At 53.1% G+C, this 15,770-nt stretch overlaps 1 protein-coding gene across 1 annotated transcript in view; it reads left to right on the top strand.

Moving 5' to 3' along the window:
- Positions 1-972: 972 nt before the first annotated feature.
- Positions 973-15,770, top strand: part of CLMN (calmin) — a 126,693-nt gene continuing 111,895 nt past the window's right edge. The window contains exon 1 of the mRNA XM_068991129.1: positions 973-1,054. Coding sequence (XP_068847230.1) covers positions 973-1,054 — 82 coding nt within the window. The remainder of the gene's footprint in view (positions 1,055-15,770) is intronic.

Raw genomic sequence — 15,770 nt, 5'->3', positions numbered from 1 at the left:
GCCTAAGGTATGAGTTGTGAGCCCCAAGTAAGATCCTGGAACTCTCAAGACTCAAAATAAACAGGGAAGAAATACACACACCCCACGGAAAAGTCCATCCTCTTTCTTTCGTTTTCAGTAAAGCCCCAGAGAGGGTCGCTTGGAGACTGAGGTGCCCTAGCGTCGGCCGCTTTTCCCTCCTTCCTAGAATCTGGGGTTACTGCTGTACTGGATCCCCGCGGAACAGGTTCCCAATATCCAAACCCAGAAAAGAAATCTGGAGAGAGAACCCCCAGACTCCATCTGCACCCTCGCTGGCCCCTTTCCCAGGCCCTGGCCGGTGCCCGAGCGTCCCAAGGGCGGATGGGCACGGCTTGGGGCGCCTCACTCAGTCGGGGGCTGCCTCTCCGAACTGAGCGGGGGCAAGGGGCCTGGGATACAAGGGTGTGCCTGTCAGGGTCCTAGGTGGGACGGGAGCGGGGTTGGGGGAGGCGCTGGGGTCAGGGTGGAGGGCGTATCAGGGACCCGCGGGGTGGCGTCACGCGACTCGCCGCCCCCTGAAACATCACAATCTGGGGGCCGGGACCCCGCGCCTCATCACCAACCCTTTTGCAACCACACAATCCCAGCCACAAACACCCCGGAAAAAAAAAAAAAAGAAAGAAACCGGCCGGAGTCCAGCCTCCCTCCCCGCCCCGCCCCGCCCCTCCCCTCGGCCCCCCGGGCCCCCGCCCCCGGATGGGGGAGTGAGCGCTAGCCCGGCGCCCCGCACCCTCCGCCCCGCGCCCGCCCGCTGCCCGCCCGCTGCCCGCCCGCGGCGGGGGCGGCCCGCCGCGCGCTCGCCCGCCCCGCCCGCGCCCCGCCCGCGCCCGCGCTCCTCCGGCTCCGCGGCGCCCTCGCCGGGTGCGTGCCGCTCGCACGCCCGCCCGCCCGGCTCTCCGCGCCCGCCGCCCGCGCCCGGCCCCGGCGCCCCGGCCCTCCCGCCCGCGCTTCATGGCTGCGCAGGAATGGGACTGGTTCCAGCGCGAGGAGCTCATCGGACAGATCAGCGACATCCGAGTCCAGAACCTGCAAGGTAACGCGCCCCCGCCTCCCCGGAGAGGGGCGCCGATCGGGGGGAGCCCGGAGCCCCAGGAGCCGCTCCCCACCCCCACCGACCGAGCTCCGACCCGCGCCGCCCCCAGCCCGGTCCTGTCTCCGTCCTGTCACTTACTGGGGGCCCTGGCGGGGGGCGGGGGTATGGCGGCGAGACACCGGCCCTCAAACCCGGGCATTGCCGCCCCCGGGCCAGATGAACAGGGACCCGGGAGTGGGGTGGCACACGTGTGTGTGTGTGTGTGTGTGTGTGTGTGTGTGTGTGTGTGGTGGGGGGCATCCCATTTGCTTTGTGGAGGGGACGTCACGACTCCCCCTCCAGCCACAGCTGCGAGTTTGGAGAAGTTTGTACTTGGGCTCTTGGGGGTGGTGGCCCAGGTCAGGGAGGGGAGGAGAAAGTGCGTTTGCGTGTGTGTGTGTGTGTGTGTGTGTGTGTGTGTGTGTGTGTGTTCGAACACAGTTCCTAAGTACCTCCAGGGCTAGGGGAATTGAATGGGGGGCGGCGCCTCGCTGTGGCCGAGGAGAAGGAGGTCAGAGGCGCGGATCCGTGGGGTCAAGATACCGCTTTGTTCAGGGAGCTGCGGCGGAGGGTGGGATAAGGGCGAGAGGCCCGCCCGCGGCGCGGGACGCTGGGACCTGTGTGTATCTTGGGACAAGGTGAAAGAGAAGCTTGGGAGCCAGCAAGTCTGACCTGGGCTGGGGGGGAGTGGGGGGAGGGTGGGGGGCGTCTCCCGCCACAGATGAAGAGTTTTTATCTTCCCGAGGAGTCTGTCCATTGTGGAAACTTAGAAAGCACAAACATATTTAAAGGAAAAACTTCACCCACAGTCTCCTCCTGGTAACCCATTCATGCACCACACATCCAAAGAAAGCTGCTTTTTGTGGAGGTGTACTTCCAGCCTATCTCTTTTCATGTATGAACTCTGCAGAACTGGACCGAGTTTCACCTCTGGGCTCTCTTCACTCATATAGACCCTGGCAGGGAAGTTTAGCAGCTTCCTCTTCAGGCTTGGATTTCTGGAGATTCCATGGTTAGGGGGTGACTCAGAGAGAGCTGGGAGGCCTGGACAGAGAGGTAATGGGGTGGGGTGGTGGGTCCCCCCTCTCATTCCAAGTGGGCAGGGTGCAGTCCTGAAAGGGGTGACCAGGCAGTCAAGTTTAATTAAACATTACACCTGGTAGAATATTTCCTGGGAGCCCACATGGTCTGCTCCACCCCTAGGCTGGGCAGGGACAGTGTAGACAGAGGTGACTTGAAGTGGGGAGGAAGGGAGCCCTGTGCACTGGACACTGGAAATCGAGTTTGTTCTGGGCTCCCCTGAAACTTTTCGGCTGTGATTGGTGTAAAACAAGGAGGATTGAGCTGGAGATACTGAAAATCATCTTTTTCGATAAGTCTCACATCTGGGTCCTGTTGCCTGAGAACAGACATCCTGTTTTGGGGATGGGCGTTAGTATCTTTTGCTGAGATGGCATCTAGTTTGGGCTGTCGGGGGTGTGTGTGTGTGTGTGAGGCAATCAGTGGATGTTTAATAAGCACATACCAACCAAATCTTGGTGCAACAGTTCCCTGCACTCCTCAACGGTCAATGTGAAGGATATCAACTTGTGAAGGGATGTTCAACGATATGAGCAGCTAGTTACACTGGGAACGGTGAGAGAGGGCTTTGCTGAATGGGGGCAATTTGAAATGGATCTTGAGGGTTGAGTAGGAGCTCACTGAGTGGACTCTTCTCTGTCAGATCCCAGTGAACTGCCCTCACTTCTACTGAATTGCCAATTACAGTTTGAGCATCAGTGGGCTTTGCTGTTTTAAAAAAACAAACTTTTAATGTTGTGTGTGTTATTTATGTTTATTATGTATATATAAAATATGCATTAATCTCAAGGACAAGCTCAACATATTTTTATGAGTGGATACACACGTGTAACCATTACTAAGATCATGGTGTAGAAATTTTCTAGTACTCAGATGGATGTTTTGTCTCCCTTCCCACCACTCCCACCTCAATAAAGCAACTACTATTTTAATCTTTATTGCTATAGTTTTGCCTCTAGAATTTGTTACAAAATTGAATAGTACAGTGTATGTACTCTTTTGAAATGGCCTTTTTTTTTTGTTCCACATTATATTGGTACTTGTATCACTTTCTTGCTTGTATCAGTAGTTCCTTTCTTAAAGTTTTTTAAAAAACTACTTCATTGAAGTATGATTTACATATCATAAAATTCAAACTAAGTTTATAAGTCAGTGATTTTTAGTAAATCTGCAGGGTTTTGCAAACATCCTAACAACGCAGCTGGGGAACCCTTTCATTACCTGCTAAAGGTCCCCAGTGCCCAGCATCTCGCTGTGTCAGTCGCGCTCCTAGCCTGAGATCAGGCAAAACGTACTTTCTTGTTTTTGCCAAGGACTCATCCACTATATGGATGTACCACAGTTTGTTGATGTGTTCTTCAGTGAGGCACCTTTGGGTTGTTTTGCAGTTCAGGCTGTCCTGGAGGGCTGGAGCTTGTCAGTCCTGGGGGGTGCTGTGGAGTTGCTGGCCTATAGTTGTGCAGCTCTGCCCAGCCCTGCCCAGCATCACTGAGAAGAGGCTGGGAGAGGAGGTGGGGACAGGAATCTGTCTTGTCTGTCTCCATCTTTCTCTTGGCATCCCTATCTCTTGAGGATGCTAAATGGCTGTTTTCTCTCCTCGTCTCTCTGGTGCTCAGGAAGTCCAGCCAAAGGGGCAGGTCTGGAAGGCAGCCTTCACCGTGCTTAGAGCATCTGCCCAAACCAACTGGTGGGTGTCGGCCGGCCCTGGACGTGTCTGGGTGACATGTAGGCCGTAGGTGGGGGCCTCGATCATCTGAACTTGGTACTAGTCCAGAGAGGCAGGAGTCCAGGCAGAAGGGTTGTTTTCCAAATTCTGTGCTTCCTTCGAGCACAGGTGGGCAGCAGTTGTCGTGGTGATGGGATGCCAGGTACAGTGGCATTTCACAGATCTGGATCACAGGGACTGAGGCGGATCCTCAGCCTCCAACAAGCTTTTCTCTATGTCCTCAAACTGTGGAATTCTGGAATCCATGCAAATATGATTGTAATGTCACCAGACCATCCCCCCGGAATGCTGGAATGAAGACTTCCTGACCTGTCTCTGGAGGTCAGGGTGAGCAGGGCAGGAAGCATGGCCTCTCTCGGGAGGGCTGCGACGACTCCCTGTACCTGACACATGAAGTCCTTTCGATGTGCTCGCATCCATGGGCTCCTAAGTGTCTGCAAAATAAAGAACTCTCTGGCCGAGAGCGCAGAGGTCCATCTGGGCGAGAAGCTGCCGGTGTCACCCCCACAGGGTCCATCGCAAGGAAGTGGGGGCGGCCCAAGCTGTTGACCTTTTCAGAGGGGAGAACATGGAATTGCAGGATGTGGGCAGCTGCCACCTGGTAGCCCCCAGTTCCTAGGAGCCGCATGGGGTGGAATGGAGATTGGAGGCGGCCGGTTCAGGTCTGCGCCTTAATTCTCAGCCCAGCTTCGGGCAGCCATGGGCTGGGTGCCTTTCCGATGACAAGGCTGCCCTGACTGCCCTGCTTTTGGACTTAACCTCAGGGTCCAGCTGAATGCTGGACCAGTTCTGAGGTCCCCTGACTGTTGGTCCAAGGCTGGTGTCAGGCCAGGATTTGGAAGATGCCCCCGTTTATATAGGGAGCCTCCACCACCCCCCAAGATTCACAGCCCTTTTCCTGTTGAGTTTAGCAAACATGTGCCAAGAGGATCACGTCATGCAGACTCCAGGGAGCGCGGAGTTGGTTCCTGTCCCTGCTTTGAAGGAGCGTAACACCATCATGGCGCTCAGCCAGACTGGGACTCCAGTTTTCTGCTTCTGGCAGCAAAGTCATCCGTTCAGTGCGGGTCCGTCTCCTGTTGCATGGGCGCCTGTTGGGTCCAATGCTGTGAAGCTTGACCTCATTGTTCCTGAGCGACCTGGCTAAGACCTGGCACCCAGAGCTGGAGGTGGATGGAGTTAGGTAGGGCTGGGCTTCCTAGGGGGCGCAGAGATGAAGAATCCGCCTGCCAGTGCAGGAGATGTGAGAGTTGTGGATTCCATCCCTGGATTGGGAAGATCTGCTGGAGTAGGAAATGGCAACCGACTCCAGTATCCTTGCCTGGAAAAATCCCATGGACAGAGCAGTCTGGCGGGCTACAGTCCATGGGGTTGCAAAGAGTTGGGCACAGCTGAGCATGTATGCTGTGCAGCAGCAGGCATATGTAAGCTTTCCTCACTGCCTCTCTAGGGGAGCCTGCTAGGTAGGGGTGTCCAGCACTGCCAACTGGGCCCTGCTAACTGAGGTTCCCTAAGCAGCATCCCCGGCTTTGCTTCAGTGTCTCTCTCAGCCAGGATTTATCGGAGAGCAGTATCACCCAGGGTTAGCAAAACAAACTGTGTCTCAGGACCCTTGGATTGACTGTCAAACAGAGGTGGTGACAGTTCACTCAACTTTGAGCAGCCTGCTTGCCAGGCAGTGCACAAACCGCTCTTTAGAACTCTTTCCACAAACCTTGGAGGCTGTTTGGGAAGTGGAGAGCTAGAATGACTTGCCTCCAAGCTCATGGGCTCATAAGTGGGGCTGAGATCTGAACGCAGGTCAGACTAAGCCACGTTTCCCATCTCAGTGGCTCTGTAAACCTTGGGCAAGGGCCACCTGGGTGAAGGAGCTGGTAGCCTCAGAGTGGGGAGCCGGGAAGGCCTCTGGGGGGAGTCGACACTGAAACCAAACCTTGATGTGTGTGCTGAGTCGTTTCAGTCGTGTCTGACTCTTTGCAACCCTATGGGACTGTAGCCCGCCAGGCTCCTCTGTCTATGGGATTCTTCAGGCAAGAGTACTGCAGTGGGTTGCCAGGCCCTCCTCCAGGCAATCTTTCCGACCCAGAGATTGAACCCACGTCTCTTAAGTCTCCTGTATTGGCAAGTGAGTGCTTTACCACTAGTGCCACCTGAGAACCCAGACCTTGAGGGCAGAGCAGTAACTTGATGGCACGAATTCCATTGTGTTACGCAACACGGAAGGCAGGAAAGTGGCCCAGGATTGCCTGAAGGCAGGCTCAGGGGCAGGACTGTGCCTGTGTGCTCAGGAAGATCGGCCCTGGCTTTTATACCTGCTTCCTCCTCTCCTCCCGTTGGCCCATGCCCAGGCCCTCCTCACGGCAGCCCAGACTCCATAGTGACCTCTTCCAAGTCACCCACCACCCGGCCACCAACACACGTCCCTGCTAATGCCTTCCGCGGGTCTCCACAGCCAACCTGAGGGCGCAGGGCAGCTCCCATCCACCCTAGGATAAGCATCCTTATCCATGAGTGCTGGGGTGTGGAAAAGGTCAGGCTGCGCTGGTTTACAAGGTTAAGTCCAAGTCCCTTCCCTGGTGGACGAGGCCCTGTGGGGTCTGGTTCAGGATGCCTCATCAGCCTCCCCTCCCGCTCCTCGCACCTGGCACCCTCCCAAGGGCAGGAGGAGAAGGGGACGACAGAGAACGAGATGGTTGGATGGCATCATCGATTCCATGGACATGAGTTTGAGCCAGCTCTGGGAGACAGTGAAGAACAGAAAAGCCTGGTGTGCTGCAGTCCATGGGGTAGCAGAGAGTCGCACATGACTGAGCTACCGAACAGCAGAGACCTCTTGCGCAGACAGCCATGGGATCAGGAAATAACGCCATGGCCCAAGCTGGCCAGCACCCAGAGAAGCCAAATTACAGTCAGGGAATCTCTCCTGCTTCTGCCTTCCTCAGCTCTCAGAGGGCACAGCAAGCGTGCTGGAGGTTTGTCTACAAAAAAACCACCAAGTAAATCAAATTCAGATGCTTCGCATCCTTCAGAAACTTGCTGCCCATTAAGGCTCTGCCCCCGGGGCTGTGTGCTTGGTTCTAAAGGATGAGTCAGTATGTAGAACATGGCTTTCAGCCCCCCAGCTGGAGTCATGCCACCGGCTTTGAGTTAACTCTGGATTTTGTCCACGAAAGGCTGTGTTCCAGCCCCGGCTGCCTGCCTCCCTCCGGGTGCGGATTCTTCTCGAACAGCCTTTCCAGGTGGAGCAGGTGTGCAACTGGGGAAGCCGCAGCCAGGACAGGGCAGCTGCAGGCCCGGGTCTGGGTCCTGGCTTTGCCCGCTCGCTTGCTGTGGGATCCTGGGAAATCTCTTTCCCCTCCCTGTGCCTTAGTCTCCTCATCTGCTGAAGGAGAGGGTAGGACTGTCAGGGGCTCACATGGGGCCCCAAAGGTGGCACAGGGAGGGGCGGGCCCTGGACACAGTGGGTGTGCATGCCAAGTTGCTTCAGTCATGTCTGACTCTGTGCGACCCTATGGACTATATATAGCCCGCTAGGTTCCTCTGTCTATGGAATTCTCCAGGCAAGAGTACTGGAGTGGGTTGCCATGCCCTCCTCCAGGAGATCTTCCCCACCCAGAAATTGCACCCAAGTCTCCTGTGTCTCCTGCACTGCAGGCGGGTTCTTTGCTGCTGAGCCCCCAGGGAAGCCCCCTGGACAGAGCATCCCCACGTAAAGCCATCCTGGTTCCAGCCCGTGGCACACATGGGTGGGTGGCCATCCTGAAGCTCTTGGCACCACTGAGCACAGCTGGCTGCGTTCCTGAATTCTTCTCACCGGCAGGAGCGGGAGACTTACTCCCATTAAGGGTCCTGTGTAGAAGAGGTCACAGGTCATGAGCTCTGTTAGAAACACACATGTGGGTAAATGAGGCGCCTTCTTGGTTTATTCTTGGGCTGCTTAATCATGGTTCTTAGGAAGAGCCCAGGAAAGGTCTGGGACACATACTCTGAATTAGCTGGGCAGAATTGAAGGTTGACCCCGGGGAGGTTCAGGGACCGGCTCATGCATGGTCCCTGCCCTACACGTGGGCATTTGTACTGAGGAATGTTCCAGACCATGTGGAGCAGAAGCCCATCACTGAAAGGGCTGGTCCGCAGTGAGACGGAAGCCCTCCATCCAGATGGCGACCCCGGAAGAGCTTTCTCGCAGAATCCCTTGTTAGTGATTGGCCTTGACTCCATCAGAGCAGTTCCAAGGTGTGGGGGAGGCTTCTGAGCAGATCCAGGGCTCTGGGGAGCCAGCCCTTTGCCCAAGAGGCCCAGGTTACATTAACTGCCCTCCCGGAGCCAGGGAACACTCTGACATTTAATTTTTGACCGAAACAGCTGAGACAGTGGGCAGAGTCCTGTCTGACCAGCCAGAGGTCACGCCTGCCCTGCCTCAGAGGGGAAGAGAGAAGAAGAAAGTAATTGTCTTTGTAGTGGTTGAACCATTAGAAACCTTTTCTTACTCCCCCCACCCTGTCCCTGCACCTCTTATTTTTTTAAACAGTGGTGGATTGTCTCAGTCACAGAAGGAATTAGAGGCAGCGTCAAAAATCACAAAGGGTGGTTTTAAAGGATCTTTCACAGTTTTTCCCTGAGTAGTCTGTCTGCTTTTCTTTCATTAATTTTTTTTTTTTTTTTCATATCAGGGCAGGGATTAGTGAACTATGGTCTGAAGGCTGGATCCAGCCTGCTGCCTGTTTGGGGGGAATCACGTTTTATTGGAACACAGCTCTGCCCATTCAAGTATACCACAGGGACAACTGAGAAGCTGTGGCAGCAGAGACCCACAAACCCCAAATGGTTGCTCTCTGGCCCCTTTGGAGTGTGGGAATCCAGGGAGCTTCCCGTGGGGTGGTAGGGTCCTTTTGTTTTCTCAACCTAGACCCAGGTCACATGACAAGTCAGAGATGCTTGTGAAGGGTTGTTGCGTGTACGTAGCCCAGCCTTATTCGCAGAAGGTTGACACGTGCCTGGGGTGGGTTCTGTGCCCGCTTTAGTAATGGACTTCCCCCTGGGAGCCCAGCCGTTTGTTCAAATAATCATTGTTGAGTCCGCCCTGGAATGTGGGAACTGGGATGCAGGGATGGATGGATACTCAGGACACCATGGACAAGGGCATCTTGAGGCTAAGATGAGCACTTTAGGACTGAGGATGCTAAGGTGGGTGCTACCAGGAGTAAAGGGCCAGGGGAAGCCTGATCCCGCCTTGAGGATGTGGGCCTGAAAATATCTGTGGTCCCAGAGGCGGACAGTGTGGGACTACGGGGTAGGGGAGCGCGGTGGGGGTGGGAGAGGACTCTCTGGTGGGGTTGCAGGCAGGGTTGGGGGGGGGGGGGTTGCAGTGTAGGGGGTGGACCCCAGAGGTGGCCCATTCAGCTGCATTCTGCTTGCCCTTCCTGAGCACCAGGATCCACTGCTGCTTGGAGCTTATAGTCCAGAGCTCTGAGCACCAGGAAAAGCCAGGGAGGGATTAGGGAGTTTTGTAGAGGCCTTGGAATCGTTCTGGTGTCAACCAATGAGACCTTCTGCCCCTGCAGAACTTGGGGGAGTTTAAGTGGAAGGCATTAGGGCTCAATGATGTCATGCCCTACCCCGCTTACCCCTCCTAGGGGGGTGCACTCCATGTAGGCAGGAGCCTTTGCAGTATTTATATCCCTTTTGATATCTCTTTTAAACTATTTTTAATCTTCTACGGCATGACATACTTAAAAAGCAGCGTTCTGTGGCCTTCTTGCTGGGAACTGGGGCAGGGGGTGGGGAGGGGGCGTGGAGGTGACCTGACAGTTTGGTGGTGAAATGACTGGGCTCTCAGATAGGGCCCTCTCTCACCTCCCGCAGCTGTCAGTCCTGACCCTCAAACACCTCTCTTGTCTACGCGTTTGTCTGCCTCTCTTGCCTGCTTTTGCAAACATCTTCCTTGTCAGTTGCCAGGACCACTGTTTTCTTGCTTCTTGCTTGGCCCCACTTCAGCTCTGCGATCCGGAGGTCTGGCTCTCTCTGTCTTGTCTGTCTCTCTCGCCAAGTCAGTCCTCTACCAAAACTTTTTGCCCTCGGGCAGAAACCCTGCCGTGTCCTCTGGGCACCCTCACTTCTGTGTTTGATGGAATCAAGCAGCTGCATCCAGAATAGCTGGGTCCTATTTCTCCTTTCTCATCCCTGTACCTTGGTTTGCACGTCTCCTTCTGCAGAGAATGGCCATGGCTATATCTAGGGCAGCACCCTGCCTGCGCCTGCCTGGGGAGGAATTCACAGCCACCTCCTCTGGACTCCCGGCCACCAGCCCTGAGTAGGTCCCCAGAGGAGCACATGCATCTTTGGGCTGCCAGCTCTCAACTGCAGAACTGTTTGCCACAATGCTATCGGCTGCATGATGGCCCCCAACATGTTGCCAGAACCAGGGACTGTGTTCCCTTACTTGGTAAAAGGGACTTTGAAGATATGATTAAGTACAGGCTCTTGGGATGATCACGGGTTACCTGGCTGGGTCCCCCTAATCAAAAGCATGCTTGTAAGAGGGAAGCAGGAGGGTTGGAGAGGAGATGTGTGGATGGAAGCAGAGGCTGTAATGATGCCATTGCTGGAAGGAGCCGTGAGCCATGGAGTGCAGGCAGCCTCTGGCAGCTGGAGCGAGAAAGAAAAGGATTCTCCCCTAGGGTCTCCAGGAGGAACACAGTCCTGCTGACAACTTTGATGTTAGTCTGTCACACCCGTTGTGGACCCCTGACTTCTGGAACTTTCAGATAATACAATTGTGTTGTTTTAATCCTCCGTGTATATGGTAATCGGTCACAGCAGCAACAGGAAACTGACACATGAATGAACTACAGGTGGCTTATCAAGCCTTCTCCTCTTTCCTGGAAGAGACACTCCTGGGGAACATGTGTGCACACCTGGAATACCCTTTCATTTCCAGGGGAGTGTGATGGACACCCAGGGTGGTGGTGCTGAGCCTGAGTCAGGAGCGCAGAGGCCTGGGCTCTAGTCACAAGGCTGTCCCCCCTCGGCTGTGGAATCTGGTGGGCAGGCTGCCTGGCCAAGGGCAGCAGGGCAGGACTTGAGGGGACAGGAGAGGGGGGCCTGCCTAGGCCTACAGAGACTCTTTGCCCAGAGGTCCACATGCAGTAGTGGTGTGATCCGAGATGCACGCAGGGCTGTGAATGACCGCGGGACGATGCTCCGGGGTGGCCCTGGCAACGTGCGTGGTGAGGTAGGAAGAGGGTGACGTCACAGCAGCCTCTAGGTACCCCCTGGTTATGTGGACCCTGCGATTCAACATGCTTTGACAGCCATACTGTCTCCGTTCTAATCCTTGTGTTCCTTTAGAGTTGAGATACACGAACTCCGGAAATGCTGATAACCCCGAGTGAGTCAAGTCTTGGATATTCTGAATAAACACTCTTCTATTTCATGGGAAATATCAAAGTCTATTTAGAAAACCTGAGAGCATCATTACAGGATTGGCTTATATGCAGTTCGTGATTTTTGGCAACTTTACATCGAGCTTTAAAAGTTCAAACATAAACATACAATTATGAGGAACCTAAATTCCCAGAGAAGGGAAGGAAAGCCCTAATCACTCTTCACTGTTTAAGCATGGTTGAATGACATCATGCTGTATTTCTGTTATCTCATTTATGTCCCTGAACTTCCCCTCTCTGCTTACTTGAAGGTCACCCCATAACCTTCTTTGCTCTGGTTCCATCGGCTCCACAGTTAAGTTTATGAAACCAGTACTGCTCACTGATAATGACACTTTTATTTTTTTCTATTCCTGCTTATGTTTATAAAACAAGGAGGAATTGCGATCGGATGGTCCAGGAGTTCCCCAAACATGCAGGACAATGAGGATGGCAGCGTAGCTCAAAGGCTCCCCTGTGCTGCACCTTGTTCCCGTCCTTGTCAGGCTGATTTAGCTGAGACCCAGCTTGAGTGACTAAGGATGATTTCGGGCATCGATGTTGTAAAAATGTATAATGTAGAGTACAGGCTGTATAAAAATCAGTCAAGTCAGGGATACATGGGGCTTTGATGTTGTGATTATGGGGAGTGTGGGGATGGAGGGTCGACTCCTTGCTGGACCCTGAACCTCATCTTCCAAATAACCCGTGTGATGGGCATTATTAGCTATCACCCCCAAACTAAGGCTGAGCAAGAACATCATGAATGCCAAGGTCTACTGAGCTAGTAAGTGGTAGAACCAAGAAATAGAACCAAGTCTGGGCAGATGGAGTACGTTGAGGGGAGGGGATGTTAATAGGGGAGACTGATGGGACTTGGATTTGGCAGAAGGGGGAAGCCCTGGGTGAGCCCTGGGTCAAGGCTGGCTGTGGAGAGGGCAGTTGATTTGGAACCCAGGAAGAAAACGGCCAGGCTAAAGGCTGTTTGGCCAGCCATCAGCCAGCCTTGGGTACTGCTTCTTATCAGAGTGGGCTCGGTGACTCAGCTGTTCTGTAAGTCACATACACACCAGGCTCCTCACACTGTGACAAAGTCAAGTCTGAATTCCCAACTGATGGTTCCTGACTAGTGGTTCCCAGGGGCACCTCTGAGAAGAGCCGGGACAAGGATCCCCTTTCAGAGGTGGACAAGATGAAATCCCTATAACTTTGAATTATGGCTGAAGCGGCTAGAGGCAGCCATGGGAAATCAACCTGTCAGCCTCACCCTGCGCTGTATTGTGGCCACGGCAGATTATAAAGCACAGTCAGAACCCTCTGAGGTTGGTGGTGTATCCCCACTCTACAGATGTGGACACTGAGGCCCGGTGAAGTTTGGCTACTTTGCCCCATCCTGCAGCTAGTGACATGAATTTAAGTCAACTCTGGGAGATAGTAAAGGACAGGGAAGCCTGGTGTGCTGCAGTCCATGGGGTCACAAAGAGCTGGCACGACTGAGTGACTGACCCTCCCCACTCTGGTGTCTGAGCCTTACACTGGCGCTGCATGCCTATCAGTGCCCGCCGAGGCCCGTCTGCACAAGGGACTGTGTGTGTGGAGCTCTCCCTTGGAGAACTGGTCTGGCCTTTGAGCTTGACTCTAATCTCAAACAAAACAAAACGTGATACCTTCCAAATCGAAGCCGAAGGCCTTGGACCTGGGTGGCCGCAGATTGGCAGGCCTGGGTGACGGCCTGTTGAGTTCCCGAAGTGTTGTGGGGAAGTGCAAGGATGTGGCATGTGATGACTCACCTGTGCAGGGGGTTGGGGAGGACAAGGTGCCATGATGCTGTGGGACTGATGGTGGGCTGGCAGAGGAGAAGGCCAGGAACCAGATGAGCATTACCCTTGATAAACTGTAACCACCCAGGGTGGGCACTTCCAGGCTTGGATTTGTTATTAGTTGTGGCTTGTTGACTGTTGGTTTGCCTTGGTAGACCAGAAGGCTCAGTGGGTCAAGCACTGGGACCTGTCTCATCCACTGCTCTATCCCAGGGCCTCGCCTTCTGTCCCAGGCTCAGTGTATGCTCGGTTCATATTGGTTGAATGTATGAATGAAGACTCAGAAGGAAAGTATAGATTCTGGGATCTGGCAAAACTAAGGTTTAGGCTTCAGCCACCTTTTAAAATTGCCTAGCTGTAGATGTCTGGGCCTGACTGTCTTTTTGGTGAAAGAGGGATAATGCCAACTTCTCTTAGCTGTGAGAACATTCAGTGATGTCACCCGTCTTCATCCATGTCTGTTAATCCTTCTCCCTTTGCAAGGCATCTGAGACTGTAGTGTTCCCCAAGATTGACACGCAAAACCGGTGGCGTCCCTTGTTGTCACTTTTCCTAGAGGCAGTCACTCATAGGTTCTCCCAGCTGATTGTTTTGCTCTTTTCTTCCATAAATAACCTGCATGTATTCCTTCCTTGATATTTTGGTTCCAGGCTCTGATTTCATACTATGGAAAGGAAGGCGGTAGGTCTCCTTTTTACCTCTTGTAACCACAGGTCTTTCCTGGCTTCCTCACTCTCTGATATATTGGCATCATCATTTTGGTAAGATGGGTAATTGAAGTTACCAGTGATCCTACTAGGCTGGTGCAGTTCAGAGCTTTGTCGTGAAGTAAATTATAGTCACCGTTCCTGCTCTGCTTTCTGATTTCCTGGAGTTGCCTGGTGGTGTTGGCGTATGTGTTTAAATTATCCTCAAACTGGGTTAGTGTTCTCGAGAGTCCCTGACATCGTTTGGATGCAGTAGGTAAATTCCCTCAGTTTCCTCTCCTTCAGCACTTCAGGATCCTCTGACCTGTCCCCCGTCTGGACCCATTTCCCCCACACCTGGGACCTGGCTGTCACCAGAGGTCTCGTCACCATCGCCTGTGGCTCCCTTCTGTCCTGGGTCAGATCTACCATTTCCTGTCTGCCTCTAAGGCTTTGTCCGTTGACTATAGGAGCACATCCTTCCTGAGAGTGATCAGAGGGGTAAATTTTCTGAGAATTTGCATGTGGGAAAATCGGGTTTCTGCTCCTCTAATTCTTGATTTGCTAGATTAGCTGGACATCAAATTCAAGGTTGGAAATAATTTTCCTTCAAATTATTGAAAACCTTGCCCCACTGTCTCCTGGCTTCCAGGGTTGCAGTTTTTTGATTCTTGGTGTGGCCTGTTTTTGTTCTCCCTGAAAGTTGATAGAATCCTTTTAGTCCCCAGTTCCCTGAGACTTCCAGGTCACTTGTCCTGGTGCTGGCCTCTTTTCATCTGTCATGCCGAGCTCTTATGAGATCCTTCCATCTGGAATTATGTCTTTCAGTTCTAGGACATTTTCTGGAATTCTGTCATGGTTTTTGCTCTTTGGTTTTCTCTAATCTGCTAGAACTTTCTTTTATTTGGATATTGGTCCTCCTGAATGAATCTTCCAATTTTCTTATCGTTTTCCGTTTTCCATCCCTTTTGCTTTTTGCTCTACTTTCTGCGAGACTGCATCAATTTAATGCACCACATTTTAATCTATCACATTTTTAATTTGCTAGAGTTCTTTCTTATTCTTAAGAGGAGTTCAGTGCCTTCTCTTTCCCACCGAGAATTGTAATGATGGACCGTTGGTGGCTGGGGTGATGCTTTGAAAGGTAGTGGTTGAAAGCACAGAGCCACACGGCCCGGTTTGAATCTCACTTCTGCCACTTCTTCGGTTTGTGACTTTGGGAGAGTTATTTAACCTCATCATTCTTCAAATGCCTCATCTGTAAAACAAGAATAATCAGCCTGGTATCTGTCTCAAGAGCTACAGTGATTACAAGAACGACCAGAGGTGAAGGGTTGAGAGCTGACCGTGGACACTGGGTGTGCTGACACGTGTGTGTGCTTTCTGCTTCTCCCTCTGTTTACTGTGTTTGTTTGATCTGGAGCTTTCACTTTAGAAACTTCTTTCTTTAGCTGACTCATTCACAGTCCTTGGTTGGCTTCTCAAATTTAAGAGTTGGGGACTAAAAAGTGTCCTCTGAGCACAGGGGCCAGGGCTCCTTGACCAGAACTCCTCTGGTGGGTGCACTGTGGGTTGTGTCTTGGGGAACCCCAATGCCACTATGTTTGAGTCTTTCCTTCTGTCTGAGCAGACCCCTCATGGAAGGGTCTTGCAGTCTCCTGTCTGGAGGGTCAAAATCAGACTGCTAGGGGTAAGGGCTGGTGGTCTGGGAGCTGAAAGGAGGAAGAAGGCTTAGGACAGGGTGGTCCTCTGCATCCAATATATGTAAAATCATTTAATCTGCCTGTTTTGAGTACAATTTGCATTGAGACCTCTTTTTCCCTTTTTAGAGAATAAACTTCCAGTCTTATGCCTGGTGGAGGAGGGACAGTCACCCAGCTAGATGTGGGGAGAGGATACCAGGACACTCCTGGTTCTTTCCTTTCATCCTCTTTTTGCGTT

Source organism: Capricornis sumatraensis, chromosome 19, assembly GCF_032405125.1.
Source record: "Capricornis sumatraensis isolate serow.1 chromosome 19, serow.2, whole genome shotgun sequence".
In the NCBI taxonomy this organism is placed as follows: Eukaryota; Metazoa; Chordata; class Mammalia; order Artiodactyla; family Bovidae; genus Capricornis; species Capricornis sumatraensis.
Note: the sequence above shows the minus strand (reverse complement) of the source record. Positions and strands in the feature narration are given on the sequence as shown.